General features: G+C 42.5%; 1 protein-coding gene across 5 annotated transcripts; it reads right to left on the reverse strand.

Annotated features, from left to right (window-relative positions):
* Positions 1-216: 216 nt before the first annotated feature.
* Positions 217-20,105, reverse strand: LOC124035797 (protein GOLM2-like). Of its 5 annotated transcripts, none has more exons than XM_046349538.1 (10): positions 18,677-20,105; positions 7,078-7,132; positions 6,632-6,734; positions 6,374-6,464; positions 6,021-6,126; positions 5,826-5,906; positions 5,424-5,720; positions 4,070-4,216; positions 3,075-3,242; positions 217-2,250 (listed from the first exon to the last, which is right to left on the reverse strand). In XM_046349538.1, exons 1-10 carry the CDS (start codon positions 19,001-19,003, stop codon positions 2,174-2,176), a joined length of 1,452 nt encoding a protein of 483 aa, XP_046205494.1. In that variant the 5' UTR covers positions 19,004-20,105; the 3' UTR covers positions 217-2,173. The 5 variants fall into 5 exon arrangements, with proteins under 5 accessions (XP_046205494.1, XP_046205493.1, XP_046205495.1 ...); XM_046349537.1 differs by having other exon boundaries at positions 5,826-5,909; positions 18,677-20,102; XM_046349539.1 differs by having other exon boundaries at positions 3,156-3,242; positions 5,826-5,909; positions 18,677-20,101.
* Between the last annotated feature and the right edge of the window lie 3,761 nt (positions 20,106-23,866).

The following is a 23,866-nucleotide window of genomic DNA, read 5'->3' on the forward strand; positions in this document are numbered from 1 at the left end:
ATACTCTGACAGTACATACCGTTACCTGGTCCCGAATCCCCCATGCGTGTGGGTCTTTTCGAGGTCTCTTCACTCCCGGGTATTTTCTTGCAATTGCTTGATCTTTTGAAGTCTTCTATGCAGACTAATAACGTTTACGAATGTTGAAAAAAAGTGCGAGTAAAATACTAGAAATGTTAGGGTAGCTTTATGGGCATTTGAACTAAATCAAGATAATCTGGTGATATGGATTTTATTACAATAGAGAGGCTTCTGGTATAACACTAACATAGTATACACTCAGTAAACAAAACATTAAGCACACCTATTTCCATAACACACTGACCAGGTGAAAGCTATGATCCCACTTCAATCACAGATGAATGGGAGGAGACAAGGTTTAATAATCCTTCTTTGACCTGAGACATGGATTGTGAATGCGTGCCATTCAGTTGGTGAATGGGCAAGGCAAAAACATTTAAGTGACTTTGAACAGGATATGCAAGGCGCAACAGTTTGTGTCAAGAACGGCAACGCTGATGTTTTTGTTCAGACTCAACAGTTTCCAGTGTGTATCAAGAATAGTCCACCACACCCAAAGGACATCCAACCAACTTGACACAACTGTGGGAAACATTGGAGTCAACATGGGCCAGGATCCCTGCCAGAATCATTGCCAGTCAGTCACATTCTCAGGTAAAGTACAGTTCACATGCACATTCAAGAGGTTACAGAGAATAAAATCATGGATCAAAAGGCATTCAGGGGCAAACAGAAACTATTGTTTAATTACTTGCATCAATGACCACTTATGAATGATTTATTCTTCAGTATGAAATGATAAATGAATTACCCAAAATCAGTGATAAACAGCTTTTAATAATCCCCAGATCAGTAACACGGAATTTGAGAGAAAGCTTAGCTCGGAAAAGACTGACTCCACAGTTTATCCATTAGCATCTAAATTGCACAGTTAGCTCGGAACAGACCGACTCCACAGTTTACCCATTAGCATCTAAATTGCACAGTTGTAACAATTAACTACCCAAAATATCTTAATTATGAAGATCTTGAAAAACCAAACATCAGCAGCGTACATTCAATATGCCAACCTTCCATATGAAAATCACCAACTTTTAAAACACACAAAACTGATTTTATGCTTATTATTCAAAAAGAAGAACAGTTAAAATATGTACATCTATGCCTACTGTAGTCCAGTCATAATAGCAGGACAGATGTGCATTTAGTCTTCCACAGGATTCCTAATTCTAAACTGGTTTAAGTATTGCCCCCAGCTTCAAGACGTTCTTCAGGTTGATTAATAAAAATCACATGCATTAATAGCAACAGCATAATTGTAAGACAGAATGAGCACTTTGGAGACTTATGTCTGTGACAGAAATAAGGTGAACAAATAGGTTTAAGAAGCCATGAGAAGTCCTTGGCATAAGCGCTGCGTTGGCACAGCTGTGTTCGAAGTGTGGGCGTCCATACAAGAGTCCAACAATACGAGAGAACGTGCCAAAGAAACCATCCTGTCAAATTCATTGACAGTTTGGAGCAATAGTTCAGGTTCTCTTTATCAAGCAACAGCTGTCCCAAATCAAAGGGAAACATATTCCCTTTTAGATAAAAGACAAGTCAAATTAAAAGTTGATCATTTCAAGCAATATGCCATGCCTGCAAGTCTAGGTGACCGGGTCAGCAACAGAGTCATCCAAGACAGCGAGGTTCTGGCCCAAACGGTCTCTCCCAGACAACTTCAGTCTATTCTTGCAGCTGACAGTTCATTTAAATTAGTAAACAAAACAAAAGTATCCATAATCGGTCATGAAAAAAAACAAAATGTACACTGTATAGCACTCTTGTACATTATATCATTGTAATCGCTATGGAATTCTAATACCAAATAACTTATAAAACAAATATAGTTGCAATTCAACAGCTGCACAGAATGATATCATGAACTGTTTTATAGATTCAATGATACATGGTTTTAGGTCAAACGGATTCATGGAATAATCTGTAATCGTGTCTTCAGAATTGTCCATCGCCATAAGAGACGCACCTAAAACGACTTCATGATTTCAACCAGTCCTAATGACATCTGTAGCACCACTGAAACAATGCGGAGGAATAAACGCTTTTGTTTGAATGTTCCATCCCAGATCCAAGAGCAAGTGGACAAGGTTTACAGAATGTCGATGGCTTGACGTCTCTTTCCATAGTCCACTGCCCGGTCTCCCTGCATGTCTCGATCTTCATCATCTGAAAGGAGATTGACGACAGAACAAAATCAGGGAGTAGTCATCTCGCTCATCCCTAAATTACATTTGCTAGATGGGATTTCCTTTTTCAATCTAAAAGATTATCATTAGGAATTCTCCATGGAAGAGCAACATACTGTACATATTAGTCTGGTCCCATATTGGCCATAGAATTCCTGACACTACTTTGTTATCACAATAGCCTATTCAATGGCAGGGACAACAATAGCTGTTATAAATGTCAAGATCAAGTGACTAAGGAATAAGGACCTACATGGAAATCTGTTCCATTAAAAGGGTAACACACAAAACACTTAACCTGTCATGGAGAAATGATTGACAGCCGTACAATAATGATAACACAAGAACGCACATGCATTTCAAACTTCCAAGTACTACCCAAACACAGCATCTATCAATCTACTGCAGGTGTACACAGAGATGACCAGTGGGCACAAACAGGTGGTGGAGCACAGATAGTGGAGAAGCGCACGGCAGGATGAGGCATGCAGACATTGGAGTCACAAAGAACAATAAGTGACTGAGGGGGAGAAGTGCCCACCACATGTAGAGGTAGGGCTTTATTGTGGTATACAATGATGGGAGGCTTGCCCTCCAGCCCAAATGACCCACTGAACAGTCCTCAGGCTTAGACCCCGAGGGGCAGTTGGTTATGGATGTTCCTGAGACAGGAATGGTGGGTAACTCAGGGTGCTGTGAGCTCTGGCCGAGCTGGTGGTACTCAGTCTAATGCAGGGACAGCAGGAGTGGAGGAGGGAGAAAATGGTGATACAGCTGGACTTGAAGACCCCTGGCCTGGCTCACCTTGGACGTCTTCCTCCCCACCATCACCATCCTCTTCCTCATTGTAGGCCAGCTCGGCCTGCTTGTCCGCCTCGTACTCACCCACGTTCCCATCGTCCCCATTGTAGTCCGCCAGCTTAGAGCCGTGCTGCGGATCTACAGGGGACTCGTTCTCATCAAAGAAACGGCCTGTAGAGGCAGAGAAGGGCCCCATCAGGAAGGGAGGGAAGCAAAGAGATTGTGACAGAGTCACAAGAGAAAGGTTGGAGAGAGTATGATGAAACTAAGAAACGGAGGGGATCAGATGGACTGAAGGAGGTAGTGATGGGTTGGACTGTAAAAGGTATGAGAGGGAGGCATATTGTATATGTTTAAGGGGATTTTGGGGGGGACAAAAGTCATTGGCAATGAAGTGATGTGTAAAGAAACTTGGGAGGAAAACATGACGAGTGTGTGTATGTGTGGTGCAGGGTGTGTGAAGATGAAGCAAGGAGAGGGGTAGCTGGCAGGGCAGCTGGTTGGGGTATTGTTTGGAGAGTAGGCAGCGAAGGGAGGGAGGGAGCAGAGCTGAAGCCAGGCAGGCAGCAGGAAGAAACACCCTGAGACCCTTGAAGTCAGGCGGCCTCTCCCACTGTGTGCACTCTGACATCTGGCCATCTCTTTCAGTCTGTGGCGACAGCACCTCATATGTATGACTTTATGAGCAGTGTTGAAGGTTTGTTAAAACCCTGATAGCTAGGGAAGGCAACCACTTATAGTAGACCTAACGCAGCCTTGAGAAAGAACTCTAGATAGGGCTCGGACTGTAGAGTGCGTTCAAAAATAGCTTACGTATTTGTAAAGGTTATGTTGTAACCTTGACACATCTGCAAGTGAGAGAAGCTCTTCTTACTGGGACGCTGCAGCTAAAGGTCAGAGGAAAGACACAACCACAGTCTTCATGTGTCACATCTCCTGTGTACTGAGAGGTACTCAGTCTCCCCCTCCCATCCCCACCAGCCTTTGGAGGCACTCACTCTGTCTGTGACGCAGGGGCTCAGCAGGCTTGGGGTCTCTGGCATGCAGAGGTTCTATAGGGTTGGGCACCTGGGCGGGGTTAGGAGGCAGAGGCAGTCCTGCCCCTTTCCTCTGTACATCATCTGCTTTCATCACATTGGCAGGAGCTTAAAGGAGACATCGAAACAGAGGTAGCATCAATAATGACATTTATTCCCCTGTTAGAAATATTTCACCTGAAATTTGGTCATCCCTTTTGGGCTTTTCAATTATAATGTAGAATAGGAGAGAGGTTTAGGGTGCACTCTCTCCTGTAGTATGGAACGTGCTCCTTCACAGAGAGCTAGCCTACAGTCTGAAGGAGCACGTTTCAATCTCCGGGAGAAAAGGATGAATCGCCTTTAAAAAAGACAGTTTGCCAAACAGAGAGCAGAGCACCGTGCCAACGATACGTTTCCCTCCATTTTCTACACAAACAATCCATGAAAAAAAATCTGAACTGAAAACAGGAAGCCAGCATGGCTCACGTTTTATAGCAGCTAGTGTGGAGTTGGCGAGGCCAAGTGCAGCGGGGCCTCTGCTGTACAGCCATTAAGAACCCAGTCAGAGCAGTATTTCTCCCATCTCATCCGGTGTGAACTTAAATATATTTATTCTCGCTCCCTCTCCCTAATCTCCCCTACCTGGCCTGATGACTCCTTGCTGTCCCCAGTCCACCTGGTCATGCTGCTACTCCAGATTCAACTGTTCTGCCTGCGGTTATGGAACCCTGACCTGTTCACCGGACGTGCTACCTTGTCCCGGACCTGCTGTTTTAGAACCTCTCTCTACCACACCTGCTGTCTCTAACTCTGAATGATCGACTATGAAAAGCCAACTGACATTTACTCTTGAGGTGCTGACCTATTGCACCCTCTACAACCAATGTGATTATTATTATGACCCTGCTGGTCATCTATGAACATTTGAACATCTTGGCCATGTTCTGTTATAATCTCCACCCAGCATAGCCAGAAGAGGACTGGCCACCCCTCATAGCCTGGTTCCTCTCTAGGTTTCTTCCTAGGTTTTGGCCTTTCTAGGGAGTTTTTCCTAGCCACCGTGCTTCTACACCTGCATTGCTTGCTGTTTGGGGTTTTAGGCTGGGTTTCTGTACAGCACTTTGTAACATCGCCTGATGTAAAAAGGGCTTTATAAATACATTTGATTGAGTACCCAGGCCATGGCCTCAGGTCTCAAGCTCAATGACACACAATAACAAGTCACCACTAAAGCATTACTGCTCTAAGTAAGTGGCTTTGTCCCTGGGCAGCAAAACTAATCAAGTGAACTGAAAATGCAAATATGGAGTGTGTGGACTGTGAGTCGACATACCTCTAAGCGGTCTGTGCTGCTCTCCGAACTCATCTGCCTGGATGGCTGCCTTGTTGTCCTCATCAAAGAGGATGGGTCTGTCTGCCACCGCCTGGGGGGGCTGCTGCTGGAGGGCCCCCGCTCGTCCCTCCTTCCCCAACCCTAGGACCTTGTCCTGGATCTGGAGCACAGGCAGGTCCAGAGAGAGGTCTCGACCAGCCCCCTCACCTGCCCCTGCTCCCATACCGGCCCCCACCTCTCTTAACCCAGTATCAGGTAACTCTATGTGGTTCTGGGTGATGGCTGGCTTCTTCAGGGCTGGAGAGAATGAGAGGGGAGGACAGTTCCAGTTGAAATTTGACACCAATCTTACTGACAGAATCGTTATCAAAAGTAGAATAACCAGAGAGAATAAATACTCACCAAACTGCACATCATCTATTTTTCCCACTTCACTGTCCTCAATACCAGGCATGCCAGCATCACTGCCAGGCTTGCCCAAACCTTCTATCCCAGGAGGAAGAGAGAGAAGAATGGATGGGGTGGAGGGAGAGGGTGGGTTACTTCTAAAACTTTACAGAGGCAGAACGTGGCAATATGAGCTGGTTGTAATGTTACCTTTGAGGTCAGTGTCTCGGTGTGTGGCCACAGTTGGGTGCTCTCCTGCGGTCTCCACCTCAGTCCCTCCTTCTGCAGCTCCGACCTTCCTGCTATCCAGCACACTCTGCAGATGGCGGGCGGGTGGGACAGAGAAAAGGACAGAGATGAATATAATCGCCTTTACTATTGCTGGGTAAGTTTAAAAAAAAGTCACAATGGCTAAGTGCAGAGCTGCTGACATCCCCAGCAAAGGATAATCCACGGAGTGTATGATCTATGAACACCAGCAGGGGGTGGTAGACAACTTACGTTACAGGGGAAGGAAAGGAAAGGCAGGGACACCATGACTAAGTGCTCTGACAGAGCCTCACCATTCTCAGCTTCACCGCGTCCTCTTCCAGGGTCTTTTTAGCTTCTTCATACTCGTCCATTAGTTGTGTGATTTGACGCCCACACTGCAAGCTATCATACACACAAACCAAAAAAATTCAGAGACAAAAGCAACGAAGCTTGTGTCAGAATTCACACCAATGGCTATATCGGTGCGATAGTCATCATAACCTGAACTTTTGTGACTTTGAGAGCCTAGAGCAAAAACATGAAAGATGTGTTGAGTTCATTCTCTGTACCTCTCATACTCCAGCTTCCTCTCCAGGTTGGTGCTGTTCTTCTTCACCTCCCTCAGCTGGATCTCCTGCCTCATAAACTCCTGTTTCAGCTCCTTCAGCTGCTCTACACCCACCCAAATAACACACATTATAACCTTAGGGTTCATATTCTATGAACAAATGCATTTAATGTAGTGATATTACATGTAGTGATATTAGGCTACAGCGTTAGTGTTGAACAATCGTTCAATAAAGAAACTAGGATTGACAACATTGCAAATCTGTATGCATTAGAGTTCACTTGGCACACGGGGGACTTGAGATAAGATGTTTTAACAGCATTAAGCAAACTGCTGTTACTGCTCCAGGCTCCATCTATGGTAATACAAGCCCATACTGCTTTCTGCTAGCCTAGCCACAAGACTCCAACAGAAATGTGCCCTCTGCTGGCCAGTGTCTGCTCTTACCTTTCAGCCTCACAATCTCTGACATCTGTGCTGTGACATCACCCTGCACCTTCATCTGGAAAGGAGAGAAAAGAACATCAGTCTGAGGAAAGGTCACCAGAACGCTTTGTTACCAGAACCCTTTATGTTCATTGTTATGTTCCCCAGTCTCTGTGGTGTTGTGGGTTTGCAAGTGTGGGCATTTCAGGAAATAGCTTCCTGGATTCCTGAAGCAGCTGACTGGTTGACCCCATCGCTGATTGGAGCTCTGACCCCCCCCCCCCTTTCTCTTTCTTCAGGGGATACAGCTGTCTCGTCAATTACCAACTCCTTCTCCAGCTTGATAAAAACCAGTGTTCCTTTGTCAGAGAAAATAGCTTATTTTTTGTCCTGTGTTGGTTGTTGTGGCGGGCAGTAAAAGTTTTGTTGATATTATTTTGTAGCCACTCCTTCAGGAGGTATGTGTATGCCAATAGGGCGTCGAAATTTCACTTAAAGTATTCTTTCATTTGTTCCTAGGGGGGAAGGCATCTTGGGAGTGTTTAGGCGAGAGGTCTGCGGGCATACATAACCCGTCGTATTTAATCTGTCTAGGCACACTAGGTAAGACCTGGGCGGACCACCCCCTGTATTTTGGTTAGTGCCCCAGGTGGTGCTTAAGGTTAGGTGGGAAGGCAGGTAAGATAGGAGAGGGGACTAACTTACTTTGGTTCCGTCCAACCCCTTGTCCCCACATTACCGTGTTAAGGAATAATAAATTCCTGTATATGGTATTTCTCGCTGCCTCTGTCGTTCCTCCCCGCACCTATGATCACATACAATTGTCACTACACGGGGAGTTGAGATGTAGCAGTGTGCTGCATTCCCTCCTCCAAGAAGCGTACGTAACACTCCTAAGGCCAAATACAACCGGTTGAACAGGACATCTAAAGCATTACATGGCTGAACTAGCCTAACTGGAAATATATCCTTTTTATACTATGTTCCGATGCAATACTATTTCAAATGTCAGCTGGGCAACAGTAGAGATATCTAGCTGCATAAAGGTTCTTTTGAGTGAAAAGTCTGCTTGCAAAAGACTCCCATCTCATTCATTGTGTCTGACCAGCCGAGTGACTGGAGGACCATCTGCAGCCAGATATAGAGTCAGATTAGATGGATGAGAGATCCTAGGGGACAGCCAGGCTGAGGCAGTCAGAACAGACCACAGCCTTCATAATGAAGCCTGATAGAGACCTAAGCTGAACACATCTATGGCTCACTGTAAAATGAATATTTAAGATGTATAAATATGCTAAACATTCTCTTTCTGTAATAGACTATTTGCATTGCACCCCCTCCCTTCTTTTACACTGCTGCTACTATCTATGCATAGTAACTACCTACATCAAATCAAATTTATTTATATAGCCCTTCGTACATCAGCTGATATCTCAAAGTGCTGTACAGAAACCCAGCCTAAAACCCCAAACAGCAAACAATGCAGGTGTAAAAGCACGGTGGCTAGGAAAAACTCCCTAGAAAGGCCAAAACCTAGGAAGAAACCTAGAGAGGAACCGGGCTATGTGGGGTGGCCAGTCCTCTTCTGGCTGTGCCAGGTAGAGATTATAACAGAACATGACCAAGATGTTCAAATGTTCATAAATGACCAGCATGGTCAAATAATAATAAGGCAGAACAGTTGAAACTGGAGCAGCAGCACAGTCAGGTGGACTGGGGACAGCAAGGAGCCATCATATCAGGTAGTCCTGGGGCACAGTCCTCAGGTCCTCCGAGAGAGAGTCTATGTACATATTACATAGACTCTGTACCGGTACCCCCCCCGTATTGTAATTTTTAAGTTGCATTGTTGGTTAGGTGCTGGTAATGAAGCATTTCACTGTTGTGTTCAGCACATGTGACTAACACAATTTGATTTGAAATGGTTTCTAGTGTTTCGTGACACTTGGATTGATGCCCTAAACTGGATGCTGTATGTTATGGATCAAAGTCATATCTGTTGATGGCGATTGATGCCAGACTGGACAACACTGATTACGATTGTATTCTGTAGCAGCTGACCAAGTCCATGCCTTTTAGTTTTGACTTCCTAATAGCTTCTCGGGTTTACAGAACAATTGGGTCCTGTTTAGGATAAGGGCTGTCTCAGAGAAGGCCCGTCAGACATTTTCTCTGCTTCTGTGTTCGAGGTGTCTCCCTGTTGCAACTTGTAATTAAACTGGATTGATTTGATTGACTTTCTCTGACTGCTCTTTTGTGCATTGGGAAATTCATAATACAACCCCAGACTGCTTCGAGTGAAACCACCTTAGTCAGAACAATGCGCTATTGGCCCATTACACATTATGACACACTGACTGGCTAAGGGGTTATTCAATTTATTTTCATACATATACAAAAAGACAATTCAATCTTACGGGTTTTTGTTGCCGCAACCAGAGGAGAGCGGCTGTGGCTTTGAGGTAGATTTAGGAAACAGCGGGAGGGGTGCAGGCGTTTGATCTCAGGAGACTGAGGGGATGTGGTGAATGTGAAATGCAGCTGGGAGAGAAACAGGAACGAAGGCCATCCCTGGGGCACTATTTGTGCATGCTTAGAGGGACAGAGAACATGAAGTGTCTACATGTCTGGTATCTGTATCCATATGCCCACGTTTGACAAATATTAGCCTACGTGACCACACACACCTGAGCTGTATACAGTTTTGTATTGAACATAATAGAACACTGTAAAAAGAGGCGAGGGTGTGGCAACATTATGCTACACCAAATAAGAGTAGGTATTTGCGATCTGTGCTCAACATAAAAAGCATGCTGTATCTGGATTTATTATAAAGGCATTGTGAGCTTAATTTATGCATACATCCTGCGTTCAGTTTCATGTCTAAATTGTGCAATGGTTGTTTCAAAAGGAGACGAAATCCTCATTTGTCCAGTTTGCTTTCCTTTGTCCCGTCTCTCCCCTCCCCCTACCTTGACCACAATAAAAGACGGCTCAGCTCCCAGTGTTGCTCGGTGACCTGAAGAGGGAGCCATCATCGCAGCGCTCCTCATTGACAGTGCTTGTCGCAGAGGGGGCTGCTGCACATGCACAGCCTAATACTTGTGCCACATTTAACATCACATTTGCAATAACCATCTTTTTGAATACACCAAAGTATATCTAATTGAAAGCTGTCCAAAAATCCAGCACAGGCCATATAGGTCCAGTCATGTCCATGGCTGAGAGGCCGCAGACGAAGTGAGAATTTGTCAGACGAGATTTCTGTCCTCCTGAGCCCGACTGATCCAGACAGGCCCCTCTCTGCCCTCCACCCAATTATGCCATCTCTTATCTGGGGTCTGACTAAGTCTCTACAGCCCAGCCAAACATAACCACTCAGAATGAGCAAAACTGTCACCAGTGTAAGGACAGGAGATCCCAGCTGCTAGAAACACTGGCAAAGGACCATCAAACCTAGGAGCTTCATAGACCTACTGTATTCTACACACTCAACGCATGAAATGAACATCAAAAAGACAAAAACATCAAACCCAGCCCGGAGAAACCAAATCGATTTGAGCATGGTGCAGACACCAAGGGGATGCCCGGCTGGGATTACCCTTCCCAGGTAGCAAGTAACCACGTGTGTAATCCAATACTAGTCTCTCCCAAAGCTGATTCTCTCTGATAGCTCCATTGACCCAGTCACTAAACATTTTATAGCGGTGTGGCATAGTGGCTGAATGAACTGTTATTTATAGGCTAATGAGGGAATAGTATCCAGTCAGGCAACCCTATAGGACTGTCCCAGAAACAAACTCCTCCACCACCAATGAGATTCACGTACCCATCAGTTGTCACTGGCCATCAATCAAATCACAGGGGTGGATTCTCCAGGGAGATCCAAGAGCTTGAATCAAATCCACACAGAGAAGGAGGGAGGGAAAAAGGGGCTCAGAACTTTAATGAGGCAGAATGCACAGAAGAGGAGTGTCAGTAATTACAGCATCAATGTCAGCCATTGTGGAGATAAAAGCTTCATGCTGTCACCTTCCTTGAAGAGAAAGACACCGAGTGGTTCACAGTCTCTCCACCAAATCTGCTGTGTGGAAAATAACAGTACTCTTTCTAGGCACAAAGCACACAGCAGATGTGGAGACCAAGACATTAAAGCAAAACACCTCAACGACATTTATATTGTGTTGCTTCTCTATCCTTCAGCAGTACGAAGATGAGGAGTATTGGCCTAACTAGGCTATGCTAATACAGCTTGATTACTACTACCACCACCACCATAACTCAAATCCCATTCCTGATATGGTGTGTGACTGACAGTTGCTAACACACTGTCCTAGTAGTAGAGTTGACAGAGGGGTGGAACACCTGCACAGGAGGAACAGAGAAGTACAAGATGCTGGTTAGGGTTGGGCGATATTACGACAGCATCATCGATCGACGACATCATGATATGACAGACAAACTATCTAGGCTAAACTATTAGTCACATGCACAGGGTCGCAGATGTAACCGCAGGGTAAAGTGAAATTCTTATGCTCTGAGCTCTGAATGAGACAATATCTTCCTATTTCATTAAATGTTAGTGTCTTCAGAAAGTATTCACACCACTTGACTGTTTCCACATTTTGTTGTGTTATAGCCTGATTTTTAAATGGATTATATTTCGATTTTGTGTCACTGGCCTACACACAATATCAGTGGTTTTATGTTGACTTTTTTTTTTAATTAAAAATGAAAAGCTGAAATGTCTTGAGTCAAGAGTTCAACCCCTTTGTTAATGCAAGCCTACATAAATTCAGGAGTAAAAAACAAGTCACAGAACTGGCATGGACACTTGTGTGGAATAATAGTGTTTAATAGGATTTTGAAATAACTACCTTATGTCTGTACGCCACACATACAATTATTTGTAAGGTCCCTTAACCGAGTAGTACATTTCAAACAAGGGCACCCATTGGTAGATGGGTGAAAATATCCCTTTGAGCATGGTGAAGTGATTAATTACACTTTGGATGGTGCATCAATACACCCAGTCACTACAAAGATACAGGCGTCCTTCCTAACTCAGCTGCCGAAGAGGAAGGAAACCGCTCAGAGATTTCACCATGAGGCCAATGGTGACTTTAAAACAGTTAGTTTAATGGCTGTGATAGGAGAAACTGAAGATGGATCAACAACATTGTAGTTACTCCACAATACTAACCTAAATGACAGATTGAAAAGAAGGAAGACTGTACAGAATACAAATATTCCAGAACAGTAAGGCACTAAAGTAAAATAGCATAAAAATGTGCCAATTTATTTTTACTTTATGTAAGGAATGCAAAGTGTTGTTGTTGGATTTGCCCCAAACATATCACTGAGTGCCACTTCATATTTTCAAGCATGGTGGTGGCTGCATCATGTTATGGGTATGTTTGTCATCGGCAATGACTAGGGAGTTTAAGGATCAAAAGAAACTGAATAGACTTAAAAATGGCTGTCTAGCAATGATCAACAACCAACTTGACAGAGCTTGAATAATAAATTGTGCAAATATACTACAATCCAGGTGTGCAAAGCTCTAAGAGACATACCCAGAAAGACTCACAGTTGTAATCACTGCCAAAGGTGATCCTAACATGTACGGACTCAGGGGGTTGAATACTTATCAAGTCAAGTTAAGGATTCATTAATGTTAGAATTTTTATTCAATTTTTTTTACGATCTACACAAAAATACTCAGTCAAACAAAAAAAGACAATTAAATCCATTTTAATCCCACTTTATAACAACAAAATGTGGAAAAAGTCAAGGGGAGTGAATACTTTCTGAAAACACTGTATGGCCAAAGCACCCCATTGTGGCATCATGACTTCACATTTACTGTAAACAATGTCACTTTTCACACAAATCAGCTACTTTGACCACTTTACCAATACATTTGACAAAATGTTATAGGGTATGACAGCTTTGTCTACTTCTCTGCTACTCAAATCTGGAACAGAAATATCTTGTAGAGATTAAACAATACAGCTGTTTTAGTATCTGCATCAGCAACTTTTTGTGTGTGTCTGTAAATATATATATTTTTTAAACAAAATGTGGTTGAGACAACTTTTCCTAACAAGTTAGACAATGTTAGAGGATATGACATCTTGGTCTACCTCTGCTATTCAAATCTGGAATCAGAACAAAAATATATTGTACATCTAATGATACAGATGTTTTAGTATCAACATCAACTTTTTTGTATCATTTTTTAAACTGCGGTTTTGACCTCTTTCCGAACTGACAAAAAGTTAAGAGGGTATGAAATCTTCTTCCACTTCTCTGCTATTCAAATCTGGAAATAAGAACAGAAATTAGAGATCGACCGACTATGATTTTTCAACGCAGAGACCGATTATTGGAGGACCAAAAAAAAGCCGATACCAACTAATAGGCCGATACATAGATATCTATGTGTAATAATGACAATAACAATCATACTGAATGGATCCTTATTTTATCTTAATATAATACATAAAATCTCTTTAGTCTCAAATATAATGAAAAATGTTTAAATAATGCAAAAACAGTGTTGGAGAATTAAGTAAAAGTGCAATATGTGCCATGTTATTATTATATATTATATTATTATTATTATTATATTATGTAAAAAAAGCTAACATTTAAGTTCCTTACTAAGAACATATGAAATCTGGCGGTTCAATATTCCCAGTTAAGAAGTTTTAGTTATTATAGGAATTATGAGGCATCGACTATTTCTCTCTATACCATTTGTGTTTCATATACCTTTGACTATTGGATGTTCTTATAAGCACTTTATTGCCAGCCTAATCTCAGGAGTTGATAGGCTTGAAGTCAGAAACAGCCCTGTGCTTCAAGCATTGCTAAGAGCTGCTCGCAAACGCAGTAAAGTGCTGTTTGAATGAATGCTTACAAGCCTGCTGCTGCCTACCACCACTCAGTCAGACTGCTCTATCAAATCATAGACTTAATTATAATAAACACAGAAATACAAGCCTTTGGTCATTAATATGGTCAAATCCAGAAACTATCATTTCGAAAACAAAACGTTTATTCTTTCAGTGAAATACAGAACCATTCCATACTTACAAACGGGTGGCATCCATCAGTCTAAATATTCCTGTTACATTGCACAACCTTCAATATTATGTCATAATAATGTACAATTCAGGCATATTAATTACAATCTTCGTTAGGAAGAAACACAGTTAGCAACGAGCCAGCTGGCCCAAACTGTTGCATATACCCGGACTCTGCTTGCACTGAACGCAAGAGAAGTGACAATTTTCCCAGTTAATATTGCCTGCTAACATGCATTTATTTTAAGTAAATATGCAGGTTTAAAAAAATATATACTTCTGTGTACTGATTTTAAGAAAGGTTGATGTTTATGGTTATTTACAGTTGTGCAACGACTGTGCTTTTTTGCAAATGTGCTTTTGTTAAACCACCCTCCCGTTTGGCAAAGTTGAAGTAGGCTGTGATTCAATGATAAATTAACAGGCGCCGCATTGATTATATGCAACGCAGGACAAGCTAGTTAACCTAGAAATAAGTCGCTCTGGATAAGAGCGTCTGCTAAATGACTTAAATGTAAATGTAGTTAACTAGTAATTAAATGAAGATTGATTTTTTTTTATAAGATAAGTTTAATGCTAGCTGGCAACTTACCTTGGCTCATTGCAGCGACAAGGTCCTTTTGACGCTGCACTCGCGTAACAGGTGGTCAAGCCTGCCAAGCAGTTTCCTCATGGATTGCAATGTAAATCGGCCATAATTGGCATCCAAAAAGGCAGATTAAGGATTGTTATGAAAACTTGAAAAATCGGCACTAATTAAATCAGCCATGTCGATTAGTCAGCCGACCTCTAATAGAAATATCTACTACCAATCAAGAGGTATAGCCATCTTAGTAACAAACTTATTGAGCTAACTTTCTACTGTTGAATTAACTGCCATGAAACTTTTCAGAACATTCAAATTATAACAATGGGGGAGCACAGTCTAAGCATGAGAAAATTATTGTTTCTCAATATGCATGCTACCGTGCGCCACACTCAAGTGCATTCTCTCAGGATGTTCTCTTAAGTACGTTCTTGTGAGGACATGTGTGGAGAACGCATAAAACATTACATTTGAGAAGCACTCACTGCACCTCCACATCCACTGAACTGTCTTCCAGCCAAGACAATGGAACAATAGAATAGAAACTAAGCAAGATGCATACGCAAAGCAAACCTTTTACATATCAGCTAGTTATGTGAATCATAATAAATCTAGCCAGCTAGTTCAACAGGCAACATGACTTAAAACTATGTTATGCAAGGTAGATGTACAATCTTTGTAGGTAGCTAGCTAGCTAACAATTCTTTGTGGCTATATGGCTAGCTAACAGTAGTAGCTAGCCAGTTAGCCCCATTGACTTACTATGGGCTTGCAATCTACACATACTACAGTGGGTATTGTAGGCAGGTAATCATACCAAAATTAACACAGCATGTACACTGCTCAAAAAAATAAAGGGAACACTAAAATAACACATCCTAGATCTGAATGAATGGAATAGTCTTATTAAATACTTTTTTCTTTACATAGTTGAAGGTGCTTACAACAGAATCACACAAAAATGATCAATGGAAATCAAATGTATCAACCCATGGAGGTCTGGATTTGGAGTCACACTCAAAATTAAAGTGGAAAATCACACTACATGCTGATCCAACTTTGATGTAATGACCTTAAAACAAGTCAAAATGAGGCTCAGTAGTGTGTGTGGCCTCCATGTGCCTGTATGACCTCCCTATAACGCCTGGGCGTGCTCATGAGGTGGCGGATGGTCTCCTGAGGAATCTCCTCTCAGACCTGGACTAAAGCATCCGCCAACTCCTGGACAGTCTGTGGATTGGTGGATGGAGCGAGACATGATGTCCCAGATGTGCTCAATTGGATTCAGGTCTGGGGAACGGGCAGTCCATAGCATCAAGGCTTTCCTCTTGCAGGAACTGCTGACACACTCCAGCTACATGAAGTCTAGCATTGTCTTGCATTAGGAGGAACCCAGGGCCAACCGCACCAGCATATGGTCTCACATCAGTGTTGCTTCCTAAGTGGACAGTATGATTTCACAGAAGTGTGATTGACTTAGAGTTACATTGTGTTGTTGAAGTGTTCCCTTTATTTTTTTGAGCAGTGTATTTATTAACATAGAGAAATATATTAAAAATAGTCAGGCAACATATAAGATGTGAATAAGCAACATTTCATTCTGAAGTCAGAGTGCATTTTAACGACCGCTATTAATTTCAAGAAATGTCGCATAATTGTTTTACGTGGTTGCGTCACATTTGTGCATTCTTTCAGTTGAAGCTTGCGTCGATGCATGCTTAAATATATGTACAAACTGTGTACGCATTCGAAAAGTGCTCCGTTTCACATACATTGATTTGGACTCATAGTCTGACCCTCCCGTGCTCGGAGCATGGAGGTATGCATTTTGAGAAACACCCAATGAGCAAATGTGACTTTTGACAAATCAGCTACCTTGACCACTTTTCCCAACAATGCAACATAGATCAAAAGTTAAAGGGTATGACACCCTGGTCAACTTCTCCGATATTCAAATCTGAAATCAAAACAGCAATAACTACAACCAATCACAAAATAAGCCAGTATAGTGTAGAGAACCTTTGTACCATCTAAACCGCTGTGAAATACATTTTCCATAACCAAACATATTGTATTTTCAGCTGGTGTACAAAACCGAAAGTAAAAGATCCAAAATAACTTAACTTAAGAATGGGAACCATAGCAATAGCGCACATAGAACCGATCTACCACTTCTTAAACTTGTTTTAATGACAAATCTATAACTAATTTCTATGTGAATTTGGTCAGGGTCACCCAAAAAGTTACATATTGCAGCTTTACATTTATTTAAAACTTCAACAATGCCTCCTTGTTCTTTTGTACTCTATAATTACAGTTTGCATATACACTGTGGTATTGTAGTAAGACAGCAGAAAAAAGTGCAATAGGCTAGTCAATATAGTTATTTGTGATGAAATATGGGATTTAACTGCCTCACAATCCAAAGTAATAAGGTTGATAGTTTAGTCTATCAAAGCAAGACCAATTATTTTACAAAATGCAACTTAAATATATATTCAAACTGCTTTGGCTTAAGTAAAACATTTAAAACTTCTTCCACAAAAATACTTGTAAAGAGTTAAAGCAAGTCCCACCAATTTATCTAGTTAATTTTTCTATTATTTTATGAGGGAAATAAAGCAATTATTAATCAATTCTGAAGACTGTAGACTGCTTCTATCCAACCCATGATCTAGGCCTATAACCTAGCACACTATGGTAAGACAGCCCGTTCCTCATCAGACAGTCACTGCTGCTCCATCATGTGTTCGCCACACAGACAGACACAAACGAACCTGCTCTGCCCTGCCCTTCCACCAGAAAGGAATATTAGAAAAGATTTGCCATTGCCTGCACTTAGCCTTTGTCCAGGCTTTTAACATTATATTTCATCATGATTCATCCAGTTGCATTCAATTTCACGACGGAGCCCAACTGTCATTTAAAAAAATATATATATATGGGGGAGGGCGCAATAGAGGCATGTTTTATGGGTACATAATCACAATTGGACTAAGGATGACACTGACCAAACCCTAACACTGGTAACATCAGAAAATTAGATCCTGATACGGGACAAAGAGTAGATAACGCTGGGGAAAATCTGGGATTGGCTTTACAATACGACATCCCTCATGTTGAACAGAGGATTTGCACTGTTGGACACCATTAACATTCAGGAAATGAGCTGTAATTAAAATATACAATCCAGTTTGGGCATGGCTAGCCCACACAATCCGAAGAGCAAACATCCGTGTGGGTACGGCAGAATGCTAATGAAAGGTAGGCCCTCCCCCTCAGCTGTTCCACGCCTCCTATGCAATCTGGTGAGGCACGTAAGCATACATTGAGGCTGAAAGGGTAAAAAGAGGTGGGTCCCCAGCACTGGGCACACAGATGGGCCCTTGCAGAGGGGACCCAGCTGGGACTCATAACCCCCATGTCTGCAGGGAGGGAAACTACCTCATGTAAAATGACTAATATAAGTGCACAAATGCACACCAATAAACAATGTGCAAACTGCAATGCCAGGTTAGCAGGCACTTTTGTGATGGGGGAAAAATGAGTTAAGCTGTTACATGATATGGCTTTTGAAATCACCTTTGAGATTCAAAGATTGATGGGTATCACAGCTGAAGTAGATAAACTAGAATACTGTTTATGAATTTAACCTACATTTAAAATTACATCAAGACTCATTCCATGAACGAGGAAGTCAATAAGTCACTTAGGTACACGTCAACCCACTTTCAACTGCTCAGTCTTTACCCATGTTGGTAGGTGTCACTAGGTTGACATTGGTTTTGCCCTCCACTGTAATACAACAATAGGATGCAGGTGCACGGCTGCTTTCCACCTGTCAAACCTATGCACAGTTAGTTAATAAGCCTGCGATCTGCAGGAACTATGAATCATAGGTACTACGGATGGATTAAGTGATCCAGTATCGAGTCCTACCCACCTTTTCATCCGTACACTTTTTGACGAGAGCTTCGCGAGCTTGCAGCTTGCCCTCCAGCATGCTGTTATCTCCGTCCTTCTGATCGATATGTTTCCTGTGCGTGTCTACCTGCACCATCAACTCCGAGTTGCGCTTCTCCAGTCGACTGCGCGCCGCGTCGGTCCGCTTCACCTGTGTCTGCACCTCCGCCAACTCGTCCAATAGGTGCCCTTGCTTGTTGGACACAGTCCAGTAGTTGAAAGACAGTATGGCAATGATCACCATCAGCGCGATCAGGATGAAGGAAGGGAGACGGCCTCCTCGTCGGTTTGCACCAAAGCCAACCATTTCAGAATGTATTCGATAATTGATCTATAAAACTAAAAAAGCCGATGCTTCCCCTGGTTAACAAATTGGGTAGGTGACATGCCGTTCAATTACGGCAAAAATACAGCCACTGAGAGTCTATAAAGAAAGCATTTTTAGCGAACCCCAAACGAGTTTCTTGCATTAAGTTAGCTTCGGGGAATAGTTATTCACGCGTCTTCCCTCTTCCGCACAGCTGTCGCCTGTCTTGTTTGCATTCATCCAACGACGCTGTCAGTGGATGAAATGCATCTGCAGCGACGTGGCCTAAATGCAACAGCAAACGTGGACAAACACTAGCCAAGCATGCAAGTGATAAATTATTTAGCTATCTAACGAGTCCAGTGTCATTATCTGAGCGATTCTGGTGGGCCCTGAATCGTTTCAAGATAGAAAAAGTGTATTTATCCACCAAATCGTAAACCTACAGTAGTTAGCTAACGCGTTAGCAACCTGACTGCGCTAACATAGATGAACCAAAACTGGTTTGGCTAGTTGCTTGCACTGAAAGTGCTAGTCAGACACACTACAAAGCAACTATCGCCATCCTAATGATACATATTGATTATGGATCTTAATTATGTATATATAAAATACTGTATTCAAACGTTAATCTAGCGATATCCAATGCAATTCAACGTAGTTGCTACGCGTTAACTGCTAATCCTAGGCGCTACTACGCCAGATAACGTATTGGTACCCTATATATAGGCTCTTTGTCGCTAGCTACTAGACCCATTGAAATGAGGTTACACGTGGTAAACGCTTATTTTACCGACAGATAACAATTTCCATTATTAGCTGGTTAGTTTGCTGTCAGATTCCCAATCCGATCAGTTTTGTTTTACCCCTGTCCCCTAAAGATAGTCCCCAGTCTTGAGCCCGTCTTGTCTGTTGATATGGTTACTTTAGCTACTTCCACCTTGGCTTGGCTGGCATATCCTCTGTTGGTGCCTCTTGACTCGTGGATGCGAAACGCAAGCGACGTTGGATACAGTGATTAGCTATGTCGTTATAAAGGTTAGAGTGTTAGACAGTTAACGTTACATTGACACCTGCCTAACTAATGTCGACACACAATACAGGCTAGTTCGTCAAACCACCAATTTCAGATTTCTGAAGTGTAGCCAAGGCACGCAAGGTGCGTGGTTAGGTTAAAGTGACAGTGCAATTATCCAATCATAACATACGTCTTGCAATAAAGAACACATTCTATTGGGTAGTTCTTGCCTTTTGGAAGCACATTGGATGAGAGAAAAATGACATGGACGGGGTTTTACAGATCATGAAGGGGTGTTGGATTCTGATTTCTAACGCGCTGAAGTTCCGTGTTCGTAGGCAATGCAGAACACAGTGGACAGACATATGATATGATTCAGGATCATCAAGTTAAATGTATCAAAACTGCTGGTGTCTGACTCTGGTGGAAACGTGTGTGTGTGAAGGGACGGTTTTCCAGGCATAAGCTAAATAAGTGGTCACTTAAGGGGCCCCAACCAATTATACATATATATATATATATATATAAACTGAAATTATATATATATGTGACAAAACAAGCTATGTCTAGTGTAGAGAATCATTGTACCCTCTAAACCGCTGTGCAATATCTTTTCAGTTACCAAAAATACTGTCTTTTCAGCTGTTTGAAGGTGTTGTACAAAACCGGAGGGAAACGATGCAAATACCAAACTTAAGCACGGGATAAATAGAAATAGCGCACATAGAACAGATCTACCTCTTCTTAGACTTGCTTTCAATGTGAATGACAAGCTATGTGTAGTGTAGAGAATCATTGCTTTCAACTGGATAAACTGGATAAAACTGGATTAAATAAAAAAATATGCCCCCCCCCCCACTTCTAAAACCAAAGTTGAGCCTCTGGTCAAAATGGACTACAAATTGTAAACAGGATCATTTTGGTCATAAGTCAGTCTCGTCTAAAACGGAGATTGGAACATCTATGTATCACGACCATTTTGAATCCCACCGTACCTTCTCCGCTATGCAATCTGGTTTCAGAGCTGGTCATGGGTGCACCTCAGCCACGCTCAAGGTCCTAAACGGTATCATAACCGCCATCGATAAGAGACATTACTGTGCATCCGTATTCATCGACCTGGCTAAGGCTTTCAACTCTGTCAATCACAACATTCTTATTGGCAGACTCAACAGCCTTGGTTTCTCAAATGATTGCCTCACCCAGTTCATCAACTACTTCTCTGATAGAGTTCAGTGTGTCAAATCGGAGGGCCTGTTGTCCGGACCTCTGGTAGTCTCTATGGGGGTGCCACAAGGTTCAATTCTCGGTCTGACTCTCTTCTCTGTATACATCAATGATGGTGCTCTTGCTGCTGGTGATTATTTGATCCACCTCTACGCAGACGACACCATTCTGTATACATCTGGCCCTTCTTTGGACACTGTGTTAACTAAAGACGAGATCCAATGCCATACAATTCTCCTTCTGTGGCCTCCAACTGCTCTTAAATGCAAGTAAAACTAAATGCATGCTCTTCAACCGATCGCTGCCCGCTCCTGCTCGCCCGTCAGCATCACTACTCGGTTCTAACTTGGAGTATGTGGACAACTACAAATAACTAGGTGTCTGGTTAGACTGTAAACTCTCCTTCCAGACTCACATTAAACATCTCCAATCCAAAATTTTATCTAGAATCGGCTTCCTATTTCGCAACAAAGCCTCCTTCACTCATGCTGACAAACATACCCTCGTAAAACTGACCATCCTACCGATCCTCGACTTCGGCAATGTCATTTACAAAATAGCCTCCAACACTCTACTCAACAAATTCGATGCAGTCTACAACAGTGCCATCCGTTTTGTCACCAAAGCCCCATATACTACCCACCACTGTGACCTGTATGCTCTCGTTGGCTGGCCCTCGCTTCATACTCGTCGCCAAACCCACTGGTTCCAGGTCATCTACAAGTCTCTGCTAGGTAATGCCCCGCCTTATCTCAGCTCACTGGTCACCATAGCAGCACCCACCCGTAGCATGCGCTCCAGCAGGTATATCTCACTGGTCACCCCAAAAGCATTCTTCCTTTGGCCGCCTCTCCTTCCAGTTCTCTGCTGCCAATGACTGGAACGAACTGCAAAAATCACTAAACCTGAGACTCTTATCTCCCTCACTAGCTTTAAGCTCCAGCTGTCAGAGCAGCTCACAGATCACTGCACCTGTACATAGACCATCTGTAAATAACCCATCCAACTACCTCATGTATTTATTTATCGTGCTCCTTTGCACCCCAGTATCTTTATTTGCACATTCATCTTCTGCACATTCTACCATTCCAGTGTTTAATTGCTATAATGTCATTACTTCACCACCATGGCCTATTTATTGCCTTACCTCCCTTATCCTACCTCATTTGCACATGCTGTATATAGACTTTTTCTACTGTATTATTGACTGTGTAACAGCTGTTGGTGGAAGAAAGTGAGGACCAAGGTGCAGCGTGGTACGTGTTCATCGTTTATTAGTTGAACTGAACACTGAATAGCAAAACAACAAAGAGAACAACCGAAACAGTTCTGTCTGGTGCAGACACAAAAACAGAAAGCACTACCCACAAAACCCAGGTGGGAAAAGGCTACCTAAGTATGGTTCTCAATCAGAGACAACGACAGACAGCTACCTCTGATTGAGAACTACAACCGGACAAACAACAAAGAAATCCAAAACATAGAAAATGAACATAGAATGCCCACCCTAGTCACGCTCTGGCCTAACCAAAATATAGAATAAAAGCCTCTCTATGGCCAGGGCGTGACAGATTGTATGTTTGTTTATTCCATGTGTAACTCTGTTGTTGTATGCGTCAAACTTCTTTGCTTTATCTTGGCCAAGTCGCAGTTGCAAATGAGAACTTGTTCTCAATTAGCCTACCTGGTTAAATAAAGGTGAAATAACATTTTAAAAATAAATAAACAATGGATAAATGATGGTTGGGTTTTGATTTGACATGTCCATTTGCCCACTAACATGGGGTGAACAGCTGTGGTGATTGCTCTCTATCCAATAGCATAGACAGTGTGACAGACCTGCTCAGCAGTGCCGACTATTTACATGAGACGTCACCATTTTTAAACTTGAGAAATACTGCACCAAACACCTTAGTTAGATGTAAAATTGCGCAACTAAAACATCCTCTGCAAAAAGGTAAAATAGAATTAAATATTTCTTGAGTTATCCTGGATTCATTCTGGGGATTTTGAGGAAGTGATATAGGCTTCCGTGTCTACAGTGTCTCATGGGGGACAAACATCATTAACTAAATGCGGAATTGGTCTGGAAACACATTGCCAAGACTGAAATCTCATTTTTCTAATGAGCAACAGAAAAACATGGATCAGCTGAAGGGGAAGATTCCCAGTGTTTGTGATGCCTGCCATTTGATGCGACAGAGACCCTGCGGAGAGTGGGGTGAAATAGAAGAGTCACTGTCTGTTCTTTTGAGTTATGATGTTGAGTCTTTACTTGACTAAGTCATGTTAGGATATATCAGTTATCTAGTACGAGGTTTTGTGCTGAACCTGCTGCAGTATTTCAGGTGCCAAGTGTATGGTCATGTTGCAACGGTGTGTAGGTGTCACGACTAGTCAAGGTGGGTGGAATCAGGCGCAGAGAGCAAATAGTGAATAGAGGTTTATTCTCCGGTGAACAAAAATAAACACGGACAACCCAAAATACAAACAGGGTGAAAAATATCCAAAACAGGAATAACAGATAAACCGGAGAAACAAAACACAAAAACACCGACAGCCGAAACGAAATGACAAAAACAAACAATCCCGCACAAAACAAGGGCGGGACAACCTAC

This window comes from Oncorhynchus gorbuscha, linkage group LG05 (assembly GCF_021184085.1).
Source record: "Oncorhynchus gorbuscha isolate QuinsamMale2020 ecotype Even-year linkage group LG05, OgorEven_v1.0, whole genome shotgun sequence".
NCBI lineage: Eukaryota > Metazoa > Chordata > Actinopteri > Salmoniformes > Salmonidae > Oncorhynchus > Oncorhynchus gorbuscha.

Coding starts and splice junctions, on each gene's coding strand:
- LOC124035797 (XM_046349537.1), bottom strand. CDS start 19,003: ATGGTTGGCTTTGGTGCAAACCGACGAGGAGGCCGTCTCCCTTCCTTC. Junction 6,735..7,077: donor AGAGATTGTGAGGCTGAAAG/GTAAGAGCAGAC, acceptor GGGTGGGTGTAG/AGCAGCTGAAGGAGCTGAAA. Junction 5,721..5,825: donor AATAGATGATGTGCAGTTTG/GTGAGTATTTAT, acceptor CATTCTCTCCAG/CCCTGAAGAAGCCAGCCATC.